We start from the raw sequence: 21132 nt of genomic DNA, 5'->3' as shown, positions 1-21132 counted from the left end.
TCCTCTCCTCGTACGAATTCCGACTTCCTTGTTGTCATGGAGTTACATTAGACCCTGGCTATGTACATATACTCCAGAGATGCATGCAAGAAAGAGGCTCTGTACAAAAAAATTCAATCATCCATAGCGATCACTTTACAAACTTTTATAATCTAACACAACCACATAATTAATTCTCGTTGTTCAATATAATATATTCAATATTCAATTCAGTATAATATTTAGGAAGAAATCATGCAAGTATGTGCAGTAAAAATTACGTTGAACATCATCAACGAGACGTCACGCAGAACGTTTCTTGGCGCATAACAGAAAGGAGTGAAGAAAACTCAAAGGCTGCACACCACACCAATCTTACGTGGTGAGGGAATCCGTGGGAAAAGCTATGGATGGGATTGTAGAATGCCGGGTTTGGAGTGGATCCGGTCACTTCTTCTTAATCGTCGAAAAAAAAAACGGCGTGGAACCGTTTAAGTGCTGTTGGTTAGCTCGGGGTTATGATTCGAGTCGTTGTTTCGATGTCGATCCCAACTCGAACTCACCTTGTTGGTAACTCGAGCCTGTTGGTAAGCCGAGTGCCTCTTTGTTTCCTGTTTACATTGAAGTATGTAGCTGGGTAGTTATCTATGCAGCTTTATTATGATCTCGCCACTATGTATCTCTATCTCTAGAGACCTATTAAGCTTATTTCATCAGAAAGTGGTTGGAAATCACATTGCTTTATCTGATCAAAATACTCTTCTATCGTTCTTTCTAAAACGGCTATAAAACTCTCAAGTAAACTTCACATCTTCAGGAGTATTGCTGATCACTGTTCTTCCATTTTTTCGCAAGAGATTTATAGGATAAAAAGTAGAATGGCTAGTGTTGATCAATGTCTTTCGGATGTAGAAATGTGCCTTACATCACAATCAGAATCATGCATCCTCTATAAAATACTTTACGGTCTAAGCGCTGCAAGTCGCTGTACTTTTCCTCGCCAAGGAATCAAATCATCATACGGTATAATGATGAATCTTCATATTTTTCCCTATCATTACTCTTAGTATCGCTGCTGGATGTATTTGTTATCATTTTCATACTGCTAGTACGAACAATAAATTGCAATAAGCTCACAGTTTCATGCAAATCAGATTTTGCAATCCTGGAATTTTATGTGTTATTGTTCGTCCATCCTTGTTTTCAATTACGTCTGAGTGACATGAATATCGATCAAACAGCTGTTCCTGAATTCATTTTTATTTTTCTTTATTTTCCGCTGTCCTTAGATTCACCTTACATCCTCACAAAAGTATTCATCCAAACGTCATTGCACCGGCTAGGCACGCGTTCGCAAACTCTCAAACGAACCTGAATTGAAGTCCAAAGCATAGGCGCATCCAGAACAGATTGATAAGCACCAGACCTTTACTTATCCATTTCGCTCTCGGAGCGTAAGGCGAGACAATATAAAAATTTTAGGATGTATTTTTCTACAAGCGACACTATTTATTTCGCTATTATAGTATTGTTAGCGTCTTGCGGTATCATGACCAATGCACTGCTGCTTTTTATGATTATCTACATAAGTCCGGGTTATTTATCGCCATATCGAATATTTCTTGGTAACACAGCACTTACACAACTACTACTCGCCTTGCTTGTTATGGTAGTAGCTCCTAGGTAGGTAAAATTCGTTTGATGGTTCTTCTATTTATCGAAATAATCAATGGAATAATGTTATGATAGTGGGACGCTACCCTCTGCAAAGATCTGTTCTTTCAAAAAAGTCTTACTACTACAGGGTATCCGTAAGGTCATGATGCACCTTTGATCGGTCACATGAAAGCAAAGAAACAGGATAGAAAATGTGAAATCTTCATCAAATGAAGGGAAATCCTCCAAATTCCCGCAAAAAGTTTAGGGATGTCAGTAAAGTGTGTTTTGACCGATCACACGTAAACAAAAAAAAACCAAGGTAGAAATGTGAAATCTTTACCAAATAAAAGAGTCGAAGTAATTACTTTGACCTGTTGGATGCGGTGCCACAATTTCCAGATAGTGTTGTCTTTTAACATGTCGACCTCCACGGCTCGCCAATATTTTTCGTAAGTTTTTGGATACAATATTCCCCTTGCGGGTCTATAGGCAGGGTTCTGTCAAGTCATGACCACCATGGTCCCCAGATCTGACGTCCTTAGACTTTTCTTGTGGGGTTATGTGAAGCGACATGTGTTGCAGTTAACGTATCAACGACATTGATCATTTAAAACAGAGAATCACAGACATTATTCATTCCTTTGCACCAGACGTCCTTAACCGTGTGTGGAAAGAAACTGAGTATCGTTCAGACGCGTATAAGACAACAAATGGAGGTTACATCGAGCTGTACTAAATAGGCGAGAAACTTGTAAAGTTTTCCCTTTATTTGGTGAGGGTCTCATCATTCATATCTTGTTTATATTTTATATTTATTTTATATTTATATATTTCATATCCTTTTCGTTGCTTTCCTGTGAACAATGTCAATTAAGAGTGCACTGTGGCTTTATGGACACCCCGTATACAGACTGCGCTGGAAATCCTCATTGTGTTTTGAAACGAAAAACAAAACTGTGGAGAAGGGGTGAATGAGATTGTTCATCATTAAGAGATTTGTAAAGCCAGGCATGAAACTGCCGGTCCTTTTGTTCTGAACAAATCTATTGTTGTACTCAATTTTACTGACGTTGATACAGAGGGTTAATCTTGCCAAGGGATCGCTTGAAGAAAAGTTCATTCCCGCAGATTGAATTCGCTTTGGGACGCTGCTATGACGTCCGCATAGAATACAGGACATATCACAAACACCTGGTGGTGACGTTTTAAGGGATCCATGACGAATCGAAGTTCTTCGCAATCCTAGAACTTTGGATCATTTCAGTAGCTAGAAATTTTTTTCAATACAATTAGTAGAAAATCATCTCTTCAGAAATTCAATGCAATTGAACTAATTCCCAACGGTTTCAGAGTACTCACCCACGGCGTCAACATAGTGAACATCTACCTTGGACCATGTCAACTACTTGGCCCATGGGGTTCCTATATGTTATACATAACAATGCGTGAGTCCAAAAATTTTGGTTCACTTAATCAAATCATTCATTATATCCTTAAAATAGTAGTTTATATTTACAGTACATCTTGGTGTGAACTCTTTCATGTCTCTGATGGTCTCGATGGTCTATCGCTGTATTTCGCTACGAACATCCCGTATTCGTACATCATTTGCAGTGGAAATGTGTCTGGTCTCCTATGTTATACCGCTTTCTATGATAGTGCGTCCAAATTTGCTTGCAATTTTAAGGGCAACACGTCATGAAATCAACGAAATGTCGGGATCTTTTCGCCTTCAGATATCCGTGGGAGTGTTGTTCATGAGTAAAAATGTGATTAAGCTCAATTCTTAGCAATTCAGAAGAAGGGCTTGAGAAACAGCCTTGGCTACATATTTGACCTTAATAATGCAAACTATTACGGCAATAGAACGTGTATCTACGAGGCAAGGGGATCAGCTTCTGCTGCTTATCCGTAATGAGGGAATCGGCGAGAAAAGTTAGAGATGCGTTTGTTGAGTGCGATTTGCGTGGTTCCACCCATCTCTCTAACTGACGTAGAAAACCACGTTGGAACCGCTTCGTTACATGAAGGATTTGGAGACGATGAGCACCTAAAACACTTCAAAGGACAAGATAAAGGCTAAAGTTGAGAAATAGGACCATTTTGAAATTGAACAAATGACTCTACCCAGAATTCCATTTAGATTAGCCTCCCCTGAGGCTTCTCAGTAGGAAAGCCAGGCTAATTTACAACAAAACCAGTAGTAAAAAGGAATTTTAAATAAATAGTAATACATAAAAACAATCAATGAACGACAATAAGAAAGCACTTAAACAATTTGCTACCTAAACAAGTGCTAGTATGATCTTGGCTAAAATATGCAGTACGTCAAATCTTTTTCTTTCTTTTTTCTCCAGATCTCTTAAAGATGCACATATCTGGTTAAGTTAAAAGCGTAGCCGGCGCAAAAAAGACGTAGAGCGAATGATTTGCTGTCATACTCTCCAGAAATCTGTATACGTATAGAAATTTCAGAAGCTCACCTATTTTCTTTATACTTATTAGTGTAAGATTAAAAAATATCATCGAGTTCTGTTCTTAGCTACCATGTATAAATATGGAATTCTCAACGAACAAAACAGATGCAGCTGAAATAACTCATCATATAGTGAAGAATATGGATAAATATGACGTCGTAGTTGCAGCAAAAATAATCCAGGTTGGTTAATAAAATAGTTTTTTGGGCATCACCGTGGAATTTTCACCACTATTTTTCTATAATTAGGTGTACTTGTTATTTAATGATTTTTGTTTTGAATTAGACTAACTTAATCGCTTTCTTCTAATGCACAAAAATTCTACCACACTTTATTTTGATAGAGTCCAGACCCCACATACAAATTCCTAGAAACATAGTTGGTGGTCTCAATAACGTCAAATAAGTTTTTTTAGCCCTGCTTACTATGGGTTATATTTTGTTGCTCATTACTACTGATCCCAATCTATGTCACGATGTATTTCTGCCGCTGGCGTGTCCTATCCTACCTCGAAAATACAACGTTTGTTCAGTCGTCACACACAAAACTCGGTATTAAACGGCTTGTGAAGGTTGGTTTCGAGATAAAGTCCAATGTAGTTTCACACGAGAACTGGTCCCAAGACTTTATTAAAAACTATTTACTACGCACGCTCCTTGGAGTACCAGGCATTCATACTCGCGATAGTTCGCATCCGAAATGACAGCAGATACTTTGCAAAACCGAGTCAGTACTGGTTCTTATCGTTTAAGATATGATTGAGTGTCCTGGAAAATGTACGACATACTGTAACGATAGCCATAGATGTGATAGTCGGAGCCGATGCTCCCACCCCCTCGCTTTTGGACAAAGGGATCCCCTCCCTCTTAGACTGTTGACGAAGGGACCCCCTTCACCCAAAAAGGTCCAGCTCTTCCCTATAGCACCTATGACCATACCGTAACGTCTTGTTGGATGTGAATGTACTTCAGTTCTTGAGTTCTGAGTCAGAGTACATATCTGCCCTCTAGTAAAGGTTATGAAGATGCCCTTTACGAAAATCGCGTGTGAATTAATATTTTACTCAGAATTTCTATTTTCAGGCACTTACTGTACAGTCAATAGTTCCTACTTTTACAATATTCCCTGCTGCTGCCGGATATTTACTGATCCAGTTCGGCGTATTGGAGCCTCGGCTGTTTAGCTTCGTGATTACCCCTTGTTTATGTATAGGTTACTTTCTTACATAGGATTCAGACTTCCGTTTTCTTGTGAAGAAAAAAAAAACCGTTCAGAGTGATTAGCAATACGTTTAATCGTTGACGTTTGTCTATTTTTTCTATTCGTCTACTTTTTTAACTTATTTTTTGTCTATTTTTCTAACATGTTCCATGGAAGTAATTATGAGAATTGTTTAGGTCCAATCGTTGATCCAATGATCACCATATACTATGTGTCCCCATATCGACATCTTTTTGCTCGAGTTTTTCCGCGAATGGACCCACGCAGCAGCACAGCGCAGCCGCAGGCAAGCACTGTACATCGCTTGTCTGTGGTGAGCACGTAAAAAGTGATCTGTTCGGTGCATATACTGAAACTATCTTTTTTGGCATAATCGATAAATCGATTTCGGTTGTTTTGTAACTACATACAGTAGAGTTACAGTATAGTACAGTACAGCAACAGTAGGTTTCCGAAGACATAGAGTTTGGAAGTATAACAAATGTTTATAAAATTTATTGAATGTTTGTGTGTGTCTGTGTTTAAACGTTTAAATTTCTTAAGGAAAATAATAAAAAAGGCTCATAGGAGAAGTTCAAGAATTTAATTTGAAAAGTTTTACAGAGAGAGGAACGTAGAGTTTATTACTACTGGAACGTTGCATTATGATGAAAAGGGAAAATCACCATCTAAGGCGAGAATTTCAATGATGATATTCCACAAACAACAAATAGATATTCCACAAACTTTTACTTAATGGAAAAGAAGAAGACCTCTCAGGAAGAGATCCACTTCACGAGAAATATTTTATAACATCCAAAAAACCTCTTTGTTGGACCGGCTACATCTCTTAGATTTACCTTTGAAAAAAAATTAGACTATTTAGTTAACATTCCTTCATACATCCCGTGGAATATACAGCTTCCAGATATTTGGAACTAACTAGTTATTAAACCGTCGTAAAGAAAGGAATCAAAGATTCCTTCGTTGCCAGAGAAGCCAAATTTTTAAGCGCCAACCTAGAGTCACGGCTCTGCTGCTAATTTCTGGATCTCACACAGGTAAGAAAAGATTTTACTGATGCCCTTGTCATCGAACCCCAAGCACGTGAATACAGAAATACGAAGTTTTCTTCAGCATAACATGCGATTATCAAGAATTTTTAGAAGACGTTAACGTCCAAAGAATAACATGTAAGAAATATAATTCAAGCACTTTACCGTAAATTGTAATTTTTACCTTGATACCATTAGACTAAGTCAAAAGGGTTGAATTCTCAAAACCTGTAGGATTTATGATAGTGTGGCGATATCTGCAGGATTTGCCTCAGCTTTGCACGAATCTGATATGTCTCAACAATGAATCTTCATTTTAAAATTCCTGGGCAATTCGATATACGAACTAAACGCGTATTTTCATGCATCGCAGTTTCGCGCGTACATTGCAATTTTCACCGTTTTCTCAAATGACATATTTTGATATAAAAAGGCATTTATAATTACGTGCTTCTTTGTTGAAGCCCAGTGAAAACATGTTGTTTCAAAGCTGTTTGTAGCAGTTTCTTGGAATACAATGAAACACCAGCACTATATGTATATATATATATATATATATATATATATATATATATATATATATATGTATATATATACATATATATATGTATATATATACATATATATATATATATATATATATATATATATATATATATAGTGTTGCTGCATCATAGAACTCTTCTTTTTTTTGACGTTCTCTCTAATTTCATTACTTACTGGTAGTTAAGAGCGACTACCAGTGAACTTTGGTTGAAGCATTAGCTTCAATGACAGGACATCACGAAATTGACGTAGCATGGGTATATGATGAATAACATAGACCTGACGTGTAATTACGAATATGAACGTCCTCACGCTCAATTTCCTCTAGCTGTCCTGAAAAACGGCGTGGGAAGTTTTTTTTCCTACGACTTGCGTTAGGACGTGCCTCTTGTACACGTTCTGGTCACCTTAGCAGCTTATTCAATGGGTTCAATTGAATAGGTTGAGAAATCAAAGATCAATGAGGAGAAGTCAGTGATCTTTGATCGCTTGTTCATCGATGAGAGGGGGCAAGTGTGGAGTTTTCTCACGTATCTCGTGGGATCAAACGCCGCTTTTCAGGAATCTTAGGGGAAATTGAGTGAAGAAATGCTCATTTTTGTGGTCTATACTCCATGATTTAAACAACTCCTTAGCTTACTTTTCAAGCCTATCACAACTGTTATTTACTTTTTAGTGTTAGAATAGTCCTTATGCATCATCCGAGTAAATGAAATCTTATTCTTGCACGGATCTCTCGTTTAACATTGAGCAATGAGCATAGCTTAATGAATGTCCTCGAAATAAAGCACTTTTTGCTTAATTTCATGCCAAACAAGCAGCTAGAGACAACTGAATGAAGTATTTGACTTCATCCTAGCTTTAGTAGAAGTACAAGCTGTTAAATCAGTTCTTAAAAATACAATAACTTTATTCATCTACGAAGCATCATCTATATAATTCAAAAAAAATTACTCTTTAGAGTTTCATTTGAAAACAGCTCTGGATCGTCAAAGATGCGAAATTTCTCATGCACTTCCAGAAAAATGGTCATTGATTTCAGTGATTTTGAAGCTGTTCAAAAATACTGTTAATACAATTACAGTGGGAAAATTTTGCCTATACAAAAACGGCCTAATCGATTCAATTCGTAGTAGTGAATTTTTCAGATATTCAATAGTTTCACATTTTGGCGTCGTAGTCATGCTAGGATAGACTTGAAAACTGAAGAACAAATTATACTGCAAAACAGACAGGTGAACTTATTGCAATAAAAAAAATAAAAAGTAGGCAGTAAAATTTGCACAAAACCATATTTCGCGTACATTCGTGTATTAATTTCATGAACTTTTGTTGCGAGTGTTTAAAGAAACGGTGATATTTGTGCTGTAAATCCACAACTCTCCATTATTACAAAACTGTGATAAATTTTCTTTATGTTTACGGTCGTCATGCTATATAATAACGCGCTTATTCTGTGTGTAAGTGTGTGTATGTTTGTTTGTTTGTGCTTGTGTTTGTCTGTCACGAAAACACTCCATAAAAAAAAAGAAAAATGTTGCATGGGAGGGAGTTCAATCAAAGCTACGCGTGATAGGAAAGGTTACTTTTAGTCATATTGTGAAGAGTGCATAGAAACCTTGATGAATGTATTCGCTTCTAATTTTACAAAGTATTAAAACTAATTAGTCGTACTTCTATAAAATAGGTTGAAAGTAGGAGTGATTAGCGTTTAGATACTACAGATAGGTTGAAAGTTCTTGTTTAACACATTCACGTATCTTGAACTTACCGTGTCCTCTTCCCAAACATTTTCTCTGAGATTTTCAAAGGTAAAGGACCGTTTTCTCGTGAAAAACTCAAAAAGCTAAGAAATTGTGATTTATGTTTAACCATTATCTTCTACGACTACTTTTTCCCATAACATCTATATTTAAAAATAACAGTGAGGTCTCAAAATTTAATTCCGCGGAAAGTAGGTGATGTTGTTTAAGAGCTTCACCTAAACGTAACAAAAAGTCAAAAATGAAAGTTTTAATTTTCTTTATTTTAGAATTATCGTTGACCATTATCTTGAATTACATCCCTATCTTCCTTTTGCTTGAATATTTTTATATTTCCCAGTATTTGCTCAAAAAGTTCTTTTGTTCCGTTGATAATTCTCTCCATGTGGATTATGTTTACTATTTCGTTCTATGTGCGTGTGTTTGTTTTTCCAAGAATTAAAAAGTTTCACTGCTCTAGTTTTTCATGTCGTTGTGAAAAACTGTGTATTGTAAAGGTACGACAAGCTTTCACTTCCACTCCTTTTTTCGCCGTATTTAAAAGAAGCATAGCGCAAGTCTGACGTGGTGGGGGAATCCTCAAGAGAAGCTAGAGTTGGGGATCCGAGGTGGTTCCGCATACCCCTCCCTAACCATCGTAAAAAAACGGCGTGGAAACCGCTTTGCTTTCTACGATTCTAGATAGGTTGGAACGCTCACCTTATGTTCACAGTCCGGTCCCCTTAGCAGCCTATTCCTTGGTTTCATTTGAATAGGTTGGTGAGAAGAAGAAGACATCCCTGATCTTCGACCTCTCGCACTTCGATGCGACACCTGCGCAAGGGTGGCGCGTTGCAAGCGAAATCGTCGTTAAAAAAACAGCGTCTTCCACGCCGTTTTTTTTACGACGATTAGGAAGAGATGAGTAGAACCAGAACAGAAGGTGAACATGAACTTAGAAGGTAGGCTCATGGAGTAGGACGGGTCCCACGAAGTCGGATGAGCGAGCTGACGTTACAATGCAGTCAAACAGGGCCCTAGACGTCATAGTGCGCGAACGCCATAAAACAGTAAAATGAACTGGGGCGGGTACCCTACGAGCCGTATCGGACGATCTCACGGAAAATCCTTATCTCGTTATCGTGTAGGTGAAAATCTTCACCTACATGATAACGAGATTCACGTTATTGAGTCTTGTCGCATAATTTTACGCTAATTGTTGGGAAGAAAAACAAAAAAAAAGCTTCGACGTAGATAACGGTATCATGCTATGGAATAACGATCTTATCCTGTCACGTGTGCCTAACGAAGCTCCGGAAAGTCGCAACAGAGGTTCTACGGCGTCAAGTTGGTGCGTATCCGTCAGAAAGCAGAAAAAATGAGGTGGGACGGTTCCCGCAGCGTCAAATTGTTGATACGCGGTGCAGAAGTACCGAGCAGTAACACCAAGCGAAGATGTCAAGAAGTAAATAAGTGGTGAACCGTTCATTAGCTGTGAAAACCGCATGTGTTGCATTTCATCCTTATGTATTCCCGCATGTCTATTCCCCTTCACGTTTGACCGTCAGGTTAGTAACATCCCTCTCCCAGAATATGGAAACACGAAAACAAGCGGATGCCTAAAGAGTAGGTAATAGTTTACATGACCTGAGATTGAACCTTACCTCTATCAGTACAATGAGGACGTACATGTCATCATCGCACTGATAAAGTTAAGATCATTTGATGTTAACACATCATTCTCTGCTTATTCTTGAGGAAAAAGAGGAGAAAAACTCATACTTGGAATAATGTTCCGGGCTGTGACGATAACAGAGGAGCATAGATTAGTGAAATCAAGTTTGAATACTCTCCAAATGAAGTTGTGACGTATTTGTTAGGAAAACTATGAAATTACAAGAATTCTGATGACTGGCATTAGCCTGACGTTCAGACTGGTTTTTTTAGTATGAAGTTCACCTTCTATTTAAATTTTAAACCTTGATTTCTATCTATCTTTTCACATCAAATTCATTCATTTGCGTTGTAACACAGTTTTTGAATCCATCGACACAATCTTGGTCCTCAAATGTCAAACGATAACCTATCTGAGGTTAAATGCCTGGAGAATGTCTGGACCACGATAACATCCGTCTTCGAAGTGTGCGGGGTTTAATTGATAAATTCATTACTACTAATTAAGTCGATTTTACTGTTTTTCGAGAGGTAGAGTTCTGTCTGACATTTGTATGATGTTCGAAACAGTTCTACAAGAACCACTGAGAATTTGTTGTGGTGAAAATACACAAAAAAATTCGTATCTTTTATATCTTTTCTTCACAGCTACAGGAACTTTGATCCCACAAAAAAAACACGTGTTCCTTACGTCAAACGATTCCAAAATAACTTTCACTTATGAAAATCAATTTACAACAAGTTTCTCTTCTAATAAGAGTCTTGATATTAAGAGGCTCAATTGAACAGAAGGATTAGCAGGTTTCTTAGTTTTTGAAGCTTTTTAATCTCTATTTTACTTACGGTAGTAAATTACATATACATTCTACGCGTATACAGTAGTAAACTTACAAACATTGCGGAAACTAATCACATCCCGCGGCTGAAAATGTATATAGTGCCTGCAGGCGTTTACATAATCCAAGACTCACCCATACGGAATATCCCATCGTCCGTCCAAAAATTCATCGTTTTCGATTCTTTCGTAATGAATAAAATTTATTATTCACTTCACATTCGCGTTATGATTGATTATTTTCTGGATTACAGCCTCCTGGTGCGTCCCAAGTGGATTGATACGTCAGAAAATTCATCGTTTCAAATGAAAACGTACGTCCAAGTATATGCACTTTCACCTCATTACAATTATTTTGTAGGATCATAATCACGTATAAAATCGAGCAGAAACTATTTTTCGCGTCATTCATTCTGGGTAACTTAATTCAGGAACTCTATTCTCTGTTCCTAGAGTGGAACCTGGTGCTTTCTACAAAAGGAAGGTGAAGGAGGTGGCAAAGCCATTGCACCCTCGTAGAAAAAGACGCGTATGTTGAGCAAAGTGCGCACATTTGATTTTGTAATTAAATTTTTACGCCTTGTAATTTTCATCTAATGATGTGTGCATAAGTAGTTGACATATACTACAAAATTAATTAGATAAACGTTGACATTCCGCCAACCGGGAGCTCATTATCGTTTTTTCAGAAGCTACACAAAAGGAAATAAAGCAAAAATAACGTTAACAGTGCACACATGCCTACTGTTTAATGTGTTGTTTTCGAATGCAATGTTTGTCAAAATATTCTACACAATGATTAACATCGTTATTGATAGTGTGTTTTGATAAACAATGCACTCAAAAACAATACATTAAGGGCATTACTCCACGAATCTGGGGTTGTACGGATTTCAGGCGGGTTATGCCTATGTGAAGAAGTAGATTGCGGGGAACACGGTGATTCCGTCCATTTCTTCCTTATTGCCGTAAAAAAAAAACGGCACAGAAGATGCGGTACCTGCACAAGGCTGGCGCTCTCCAATCGAACTCCTTGTAGAAAATAGCGCCCCGGAACGCTCGAAGATGCATCTTCCAGACCGTTTTTTACGGCGATTATTAAGAAATGATCGGGATCCCACCAGTCCCTGCAATCCACGATCCCGTAGTTAAGAACATCGGAAATCCATATCACGTCAGATTCGTGGGGTGACGCTTTTAAACAGCGTCATCCAACAGCGTCAAGTTGAGTACATAGCCCCTGTGTAGGATTCATAGACCTGTACGATTTTGAATTGAACTCAAACGCATAGGGATTAATTAATCGGCACAACTGCTTTTTTCACTTTTTTTCTGTTTAGTGGATTATTGGAATACTGTAGACTACATGTAACCACATCAAAACAGGTGTAAAGTGCACCTGTAAGGTGTTTCAACTGAAACAAAAGAGAAAACATCTGTGAGACACACCTGAAAACCTCTAGAATCTGTTATGTTTAAATTAAAGTTAATCACATAGCTACATAATTTTAACCTGCTTTTGTACTTATTAAACTTGCTGTTTTTCTTCTGCTTACTTTCCAGGAGTAAACTGAAGAAGTTCTACTTTTACTTTGTAGTACTTAGGTGAGTACTTTTTCTTACTACGGAGTCAGAACTAGTTTAATTTAGGTAGTTGTTTTTAAGAACGCCAATACTGTGCTCCTTGTTCCTTCAAAAATTTTCTTACAGAAGTTGAGTTGTCCACATTTTTCTTGGATTCATTCTTGATGTTAAAATTCTACGTCAGTAGCTGATAAGAACATCTACAATTTTAAAAACAAGAACTTGATCTTTTTTGTAGGAGTGCGGAAAAAATTAGAAAGAAAAAGGAGTCGGTTCCATAAACTTCTTACTTGACCACCATGTCAATCAAAATTTGCGCAGTTTGTAAGGAATGCCACATAGGCAATATTAGCACGTTTTGTTCCAAGCATGAGAATAATTACAAAGACAAGAAATAGACAATGAATAAATAAAAATAAGTGAATAAATAGAAACAGTTTTTAACGCTATTGTTGTTTTGTTATTGTTATTATTGGTTATTGTTTTTAAAGTTCTCGTATTCTACTGATGATTTTGTCTCTTCCAACTTCTCCCGAAAGAACTGCGCTTCAAAAGTAAAAGTAAAAAGTCTGGTAGGTGAAGCTCATCCTCTTACATGCGAGCTTTTTCTTCTGTTTTTTTTTTGTTGTTGTTTTTCTGTTCCTTTTTCTTTTTCTTACATCTCAAAATCAGATCCCAGATGAGCAGCGTTTCAAAAGTAAACAAAACATGCTTTTTCTTGTAAAATGAACTTTTTATTGTTAACACTTCTTAATATATTTGCCATTAAGTTGCTGCTTTTGATAACCTTCATGACCATAGCAAAATATAAAAAATGTATGCGCTAAAAAAACTTATAAGGCTTGATATTAAGGACATTTCGTCTCTATCAGCTGACCGTATGTGAAGCTGACCTCATTCCTGGTACAGAAGACAAAACGTATAGCACTGATTTTGAGAAAAGGAATGTTATTTAATGTAAAAAATTAACACTATCAGCTGCATTAGCTGGTAAACAAGTGTGTGTAGTTAGAACGGAAAGAACTACATACCGTTCACACACCGCTCCACCCCGTATTATGCACGTAATTTTAAACATCGGCATATTTTTGCAAGTGAGCTTGTCTTATCACCAGTGCTATTATAGGTGGTGACACATATTCCACAGTTCTTACGTTTCGGAATTTTAGGAGACCATCAAAAATGACAACAATAAAATTATCTGAATAGTTGACGTGCATCATTACTCTAATGTACTTTTCTTTCCAAGTTACAATTTTTTCGATATTGTTCTAGATTTTCCGATGTAGGCGTTAAATCTACAACATCGCTGCTAACTTCTGTTCCAGAATTCGTGGCTGACGGGTTAATCCGTCGCAAACTATCGGAATTTTTGGGATTAGGCAAAATTTAGTTTTGAAAATACTACTTGAAAGCTAATGAGATGCTGATTTCAAATATGCCTTAAGAATTTATTTTCCATAAATGTGTGGTCCGAAAACAAGCCGGGTTTCTCAACCTTCGTTAAAGGCATCACCCCATGATTCCAGGGTGGTGCGGGTCTCAGGTGGGTTATACCTATACGGAATCGTAGATTATGGAGAAGAATGTAATTCCGTCCATTTTTTCTAATTGCCATAAAAAACGGCGCGAAAGATACGGCTTCAAGCGTCCTGGAGCACTATTTTCTACAACGAGTTCGACTGGAGCGCGCCAGCCTTGTGCACGCGCCGCATCTTCCGGGCCGTTTTTTACAGCAATTAGGTAGAAATGAACGGAATCACCCTCCTCTCCATAATCTACTATCCCATATAAGAATACTCCACCAAAAACCCGTACCATCTCAGATTCGTGAGGTGATGTCTTTAATCCGTCGGCGACGGATTTTGGGACTGAAGTTAGTAGCGGTATTGTATAATACTATCAAGTGTTACGATAATTAGCCAGTACACGGATGCAATAGTTGTTAATCTTCCCCTATTATGCTGAACGAACTTGAGTGTTTTGCATGTGTTTTATTATTAGTATTTTGTCAAGAAAAAAATAAAAGGCAATGTAATAATTTCAACTTTCAGAATGTATTTTTCAACAAACGATACTATTTATTTTTCTATTGTGATATTCTTGGCGTCTTGCGGTATTGTCACCAATGCAATATTGCTTTACATAATTATCTGCAAAAGTCCGAGTCACTTATCACCGTACCGAATATTTCTCGGTAACACCGCTCTCACTCAACTTTTACTCGCTACGGTTATTTTGTTAATAAGCCCAAGGTGAGTAGATCTGTGATGTTGTGAATTGTGAAGTTTGCGAAAAAAATAAATAAGAAGACGCATCATGTAGTCAACAATATTATGTATGCTCTGTGAAGCATGAAAACTAGTGCGAAGACGTACACGCCTTCTCATCCTTACCTAAAGCGTTTGCTACTCGGTTCGAAGGGGAATTCCTGTGTGGAATAGATCAAAACTTCTACTAATATTTGTTAGTTCATCCAAAAAATGCGTGCTTGTGTACGTATGTAGATAGAACTTAGTCAGAGCTATCCCACTCCGTATGCTTTTGCGTCAACGTTGCTCTCGAAGTAGCGCAGTGGAGCCAGCGACTGAAACCGGGGTGGGACCCTTAGTCAGTTCTGCAGACCCATTGCTGCAGGCGAAGTACTCGTTCGATCGCAACAGCTTGCTCCAGTGCGCCACTTTGAGCGCAGCAGCAATAGCGTTTAGCTTGAGGACGTTGTGACCTCACTACACTTATTAGATCGTTGATGGAAGTGTATCACGAAATTGACGTTGTACGGAAACCCCAGGCAACCCGTAGAGTTCAGGTTGTAGATCGCGAAACCCACCATAGCCCCGCTCAACTTCCTCTAATCGTCGTTTAAAAAACGGTGTGGAAAACGGCTTTCCTTTCTACGTTGAAGATCAATTATGCAGCTTACTAATGCAAAAACAATGAATGTTCTCGTGAGGGGAACGGTACGTGTTCTAACGTACCTCGTAGGAACAAAAAGTGTTTCCACCTCGGTGATTAAAGGAAATTTAGAGGAGCCATAAAGGGTTCCGTAATCTACAACCCAAAATCTACGGTTCCCTGTGGTTCTGTGGTTTTCATACTACGTCAATTTCGCTACACTGCCTTTACAACTCCTTCGACTGCTCACTCCTCCACTACTGACTATGGCTAGCGGATCTTTATGAAACATTTTAATCTAACAGGAAAAATCCAGCACTTCTGCTCCTTTCAAAAATCGAGTCAGTAGTTCAAGCATTGAAGGGGAGTTCTCTGCTATAAGCCACCAATATACGGTTCGGGCGTGTTCTTCTAGAAAAAATTCAGGAGGACAATAACGGTGTGTTCAACTAAGCTTCTCTATGCTCATCTACTAAACCGCCGTTCAGTTTTTATTTCACTGTGGAAAAGTGTGGAAACGTAAATGTGGAGAGAAAGCTAATTTTCAAACGTGGTCTTCCAGAAACAAAAAAACCGATGAGATTTGGGTCCTTTAAAAAAGCAATTAATTCATGGTTTTGGCAGCACGGACACCAATTAGGAATACGTAAATATTGCTAGAAATCTTTCCTTGTTGAATTATTGTATGCAAACGAAAAGACGTTTTCGTTCAGAGTGCTCACTGTGGGCTTCAATATAACGATCATCTATCTTGGACCCAGTCAACTACTCGGCCCATGGTGTTCTTATATGTTATACGTAGTAATGCGTGAGTTTTTTTAAAAACAACATTTAAACGCAACACCCCAGGGATCTGGCGTAGTGTGGATTTTGCTTGGAGTAGATCTATATCGGGTCGTAGATTATGTATGCAGAGGTGATTTTGCTCAAACAAACAGACGGCTACGGAACGCTGTTTCTTGAGACATCCTCTATTGCAGCTCGCCACCCTTGCACCCCGCCCCCACCAGTGGTTCGTCAAAAATCCATTCGGACGCCCCAACGCGAATCGCAGGTGGGCGTGACTAGCTGCAATAGAGGACGTCGTAAGGGACCGCATTCCGAAGCCGTTTGTTTACAGTGATGCAGGGAGAGATGAGCGGAATCACCTTTGTATACATAATCTACGACCCGATATAGATGTAAAGGATAAAAAGGATAAAGCCACTGGCGTATCAATCCACTCGGGATGCGCCAACGCGTTTTACTGGAATTCATAATCGTTGAGGTTTTGGAACGCGTATTGGCCTTTACAATGAATTGCGGGGGCCAGCCGATGATCAAGTCAGTGTTTTTATCCTCCCAGACAAGTCTAGTACCAATTTATCGACCCCGGAGGGATGAAAGGCTTGGTTTGCGCTAGGGCGGTTTCGAACCCTCGACCGTGTGGCTACAACGGACGTCTAACCGACTGCGCCACACCCGCCCGGTATAGATATACTCCAACGAAAATCCATACCACGCCAGATTCGTGGAGTGATACCCTTAATTTTAGTCGAAAATTGATATCCTTATTTGTAGTGCACCTTGCTATAAATGCTTTCATTTCTCTGATGGTATCCATGGTCTATCGTTGTATTTCTCTGCGGTTCTCTCATATTAGTTCATCTGTTTCCGTGGGAATGTGTCTAGCCGGCTATGCTATACCATTATCTATGATTGTGAGTAAGGTTTTCCTAGCTCCAATTTTGTAAGGACTCTTTTTTTTAATTCCTCTTTTTTAAAGTTTTTTGTTAGCAGTTAAGCACCATACGTAATGTGACAGAGTTTTTGTAGGAAATGTTCCTTTATCAGATTACTGTCATTGCATTCAATTTTAACTGGTTCTATCAGCTGCCTGCCTGGTTGCTTAGCACTACCATCTCTCTTTATTATGTTAAAATTATTAATTTTTTTATTATATTGACTTTTATCGGACTTTCGATCACGACTTTACTCCACAGCTCCAAAATATGTAATTTTTTCAAGCGTATACACGCGTGACGAGGTCTTCGGACCACTATCCGAGAGATTAATCTGAGGGCTGCCATAATTCCCATGCAGAACGTCCACTCAAATTGCTTTTTTTCACAGGAGTTCAAGAGCTATTTCCATGCTCGTACGACATCTTATCCATCTTCACGGATTTCTGATCCGAGACTATCACTTTGACAATATCGTCGGAATTCCTCTTTTAGATACCATGCGTGAATTTGGAATTCTCGGCGAATACAACGCTAGCGGATGAAATCACAAATCACATGGTCACAAATATGGAAAAGTACGCTATCGTTGTAACCGCAAGTATCCTCCAGGTGAGGTTCAGTTTATTTGTGCTCTTTAAGGATGGACGGAGGCTTCCAGTTCCTCAAATCTTCCGTACGCGTCCACAATAATTAGTAACAATAAGAATTAATTAATAACAATAAGAATATCATCGGTTTGTTTCGATTCATATTTTATGGGAGAATATTGCTGTCTGCGGTGAAACTCACTAAACGCAAGTAAAATTTTTTAGAAGAATTATCTTAAAAATACAAAGATTGAAGTAAAAATTTGCTACTCTTAAGCAGTAATTTAGTACTTTAGTAGTTAATTTACCTGCATGCTTAGGTACCTAAAAGTGGAGACCTAAAAGCTTATGCACTTGATAAATTTCTTAATATTTGCAATTTTTAGATAGGTATCATATGGAACATTTGCTGCAGTTCAATACTTCTTATTCCCATCTACGCTACTATGTTCTTCTGTCGTTGGAAAATTCACTCGTTTCTGGAAAAAACCGAATTTGTACAATCATCTAATACAAAGCTGACCATTAAACGACTTGTGAAGGTTAGCTTTTTTTAGAAGATAATTTTCACACTGTTCTTTCAATATGTCAAGTGATCTCAAATTCTACCAGAAATTAATCCTAATTCTTAGTACCCAAGCTCAAGACGTTGACATATTGTTGTTATTATTTATAATACTGTACATTATTTATTTACAGGGTGGTCCACTTGAAAAACTACTCACAATTTTGCACCAATTAATCCAAATGAGAAATATTTTTTTATATGCAATAATAATGTACAATATTATAAATTGTCAGAAAATTCTCATCGTGCCCCATGCCTGATCCATTACTCTGTTCAGCGAATCCGGTGACTTGTGCTTAAAACTGCAGGCTTTTTGCCCTAAAATCGACCAGACAGCAAAATCCAAAAGATTGAGAATGAAGGAGTTTGACGTACAAACACCTTCGTCCAGAAATCCGGAAGATTGGTCACATACCTCTCCAGTGTCTCCATTCCCCCGTGGACTGGAGCCCATTTTTGTAGGAAGTTCCAGTCAGTGTCCTTACCGGCTTCTTTGGCACAAGAAATCACCGCATCTTTGGATTTTCCAAAGCCCGTCACACTTTATGTTTACCACCCTATATTGTTTTCAAAAAATGAAAAAAAATGAAAATATTCCTATGTACGCAAAGCGCACCCGACTCTAATGGAATGAAAAAAGAATTTTTTTTGCTCCAAAAATAAAAAAATATTCTTTTTTATCCCATTAGAGTCGGGTTTTTTGTACAGTTAACCATTTCAGGAGTTCTCGCCATTTCTTTCTTAGCTTCTGCTCACTTTATGAATTTTAAAGAGCCAAACATAAGTCAATTAATAATACTCGGAGACTCATTATCCGGAAAAATTAACCGGAAAAAATCGCAATTTCATTCACACTCTGATGCTTCACTTTTAGGCCCTCACTGTGCAATCTCTAGTTCCAACCTTGACTATTCTACCACCTGCTATTGCATATTTGATGATACAGTTTGGCGTGCTGGGACCTCAACTGTTTAGTTTCTTTATTGCTCCTTGTTTATGCGTAGGTTAGTTTCCCATCAACACTTTAACAGTACATTTTCCTTCTGAACGAAAACAAAATAAGTAATTTAAAAAAGGAAACAAAACGCTTTCCTGGTGAAGTGTTACAGATTTGTACATCTTGTTTTTTTTTTGTTTTTTGTTTTCTCCTAAACAAGTCACTATTTACAAACGTAGAATCAACACAAACTATGTTTAGGTCCCATTGTTGATCCGATAGTAACCACTTACTATGTGACTCCGTACAGACGTTTTATCACCTCCGCTCTACTTCCAAAGTACATTCAACCAACTGCCTCGGATACTCATCAAGGGATTTCTCAAATTACTACGAAAAAACGGGTCCCGAACGGAGAACGTCATCATCATATCACAACTGTAGCTAAGAAGTAGACGCTATGATAGTTCAAATACGATCATTCAATAAACTGATGTCAAAGTTGTTTGAGTTCAATAATCATAAATCAATATAGGGTTCTGGCACATGTTTAAATTCGAAATGTGAAAAGTTTTTAATCATACTGTCTTTTTTAAAGGCATCACCTCACAAATCTGAGGTGGTACGGATTTCAGGTGGAGTATTCGCATAAGGAACAAGAGATTACGGAGAGGGGGTGGTTCCGTCCATTTCTTGCTATTTGCCGTAAAAAAAGGTTCGGAAGATGCGGCTTCGGGCGTTCGGGCGCACTATTTTCTACAAGAAGTTCGACTGGAGCGCGCCAGCCTTGGGCATGCGCCGCATCTTCCGGACCTTTTTTTACGGCAAATAGCAAGAAATGGACGGAGTCACCCACCTCTCCATAATCTACTATCCCGTATACGAATACTCCACCTGAAATCCGTACTACCTCAGATTCGTGGGTGATGGCTTTGAGACGTCATTTGAGTGTTTTTTTTTTCAAAAGCGCCAAGATGCCTGTGAGCTCAGGATGGTTAGTTGTTCCACAACCCTTCCAGAATTCTACAATATTTCCTTCACTTCGAATGCGTGCCTAAAGTTGCTCGGTGATGCGATTCGCATAGAGGATGCGATTGTCGCGTTGTCTGCGTCGAAAAGTGTACATTGACTATCCAGTTGGAATTTGAAAACTTCTGCTTCTTGCAGTAAATCCAGAGGCTACAAGGAATGTAAAGCGTTGTTCTACACTCACGCTCGGACGTTTTTTTCGGTAATTAGATGTAGTAAATGTAAATTATATGATATTAGTGTAATACAGTATTGACATTCGAACTGGTCGAACGGACGACAGTAATCCTTCTATTTGTCCCTATCTCGTGCCAGAGTCGCCCAGTGATTTCTCCTTCGGTACGGGACATGAAGAGCAACGGAATTCCCCAGAAGAACTTCGTGAAGAAATCTGATCCATTGGGTCGTGGGACTTCCTGCAGTGAGCTTAATATCGCATGGGGCCCAGTCGCTAACGGCTCTGGTCGTTGAAGTTCGAAATTATATGGATGTTACAGTAGTTGAATCTCATTACACTCAATAAATAATACTAGCACCATTTCTCTCTGCAAATTCTTTTTTTTTTTTGTTGTTTGAAACATAGGAATGATAGAAGATCACCTTTTGTTTGGGTTTAATTTTAACTGCTAACACCCTCTGAT

General features: G+C 38.2%; 1 protein-coding gene across 2 annotated transcripts; it reads left to right on the top strand.

Annotated features, from left to right (window-relative positions):
* Positions 1-1528: 1528 nt before the first annotated feature.
* On the top strand, positions 1529-20886 carry RB195_012530 (uncharacterized protein; the record flags this gene model as incomplete). 2 transcript variants are annotated; one of them, XM_064201938.1, is made up of 13 exons in its annotated part: positions 1529-1662; positions 2989-3083; positions 3157-3296; positions 4181-4297; positions 5198-5327; positions 5513-5649; positions 8065-8151; positions 17863-17945; positions 18010-18043; positions 18344-18499; positions 19400-19529; positions 19724-19913; positions 20742-20886. In XM_064201938.1, 13 exons carry the CDS (start codon positions 1529-1531, stop codon positions 20884-20886), a joined length of 1578 nt encoding a protein of 525 aa, XP_064057819.1. The 2 variants fall into 2 exon arrangements, with proteins under 2 accessions (XP_064057819.1, XP_064057820.1); XM_064201939.1 differs by lacking the exons at positions 1529-1662; positions 2989-3083; positions 3157-3296; ... (4 more) ...; positions 17863-17945; positions 20742-20886 and having other exon boundaries at positions 18011-18043; positions 19724-19917.
* Positions 20887-21132: the final 246 nt, after the last annotated feature.

The sequence above is a fragment of the Necator americanus genome, chromosome V, assembly GCF_031761385.1.
Source record: "Necator americanus strain Aroian chromosome V, whole genome shotgun sequence".
Lineage (NCBI taxonomy): Eukaryota > Metazoa > Nematoda > Chromadorea > Rhabditida > Ancylostomatidae > Necator > Necator americanus.
Note: the sequence above shows the minus strand (reverse complement) of the source record. Positions and strands in the feature narration are given on the sequence as shown.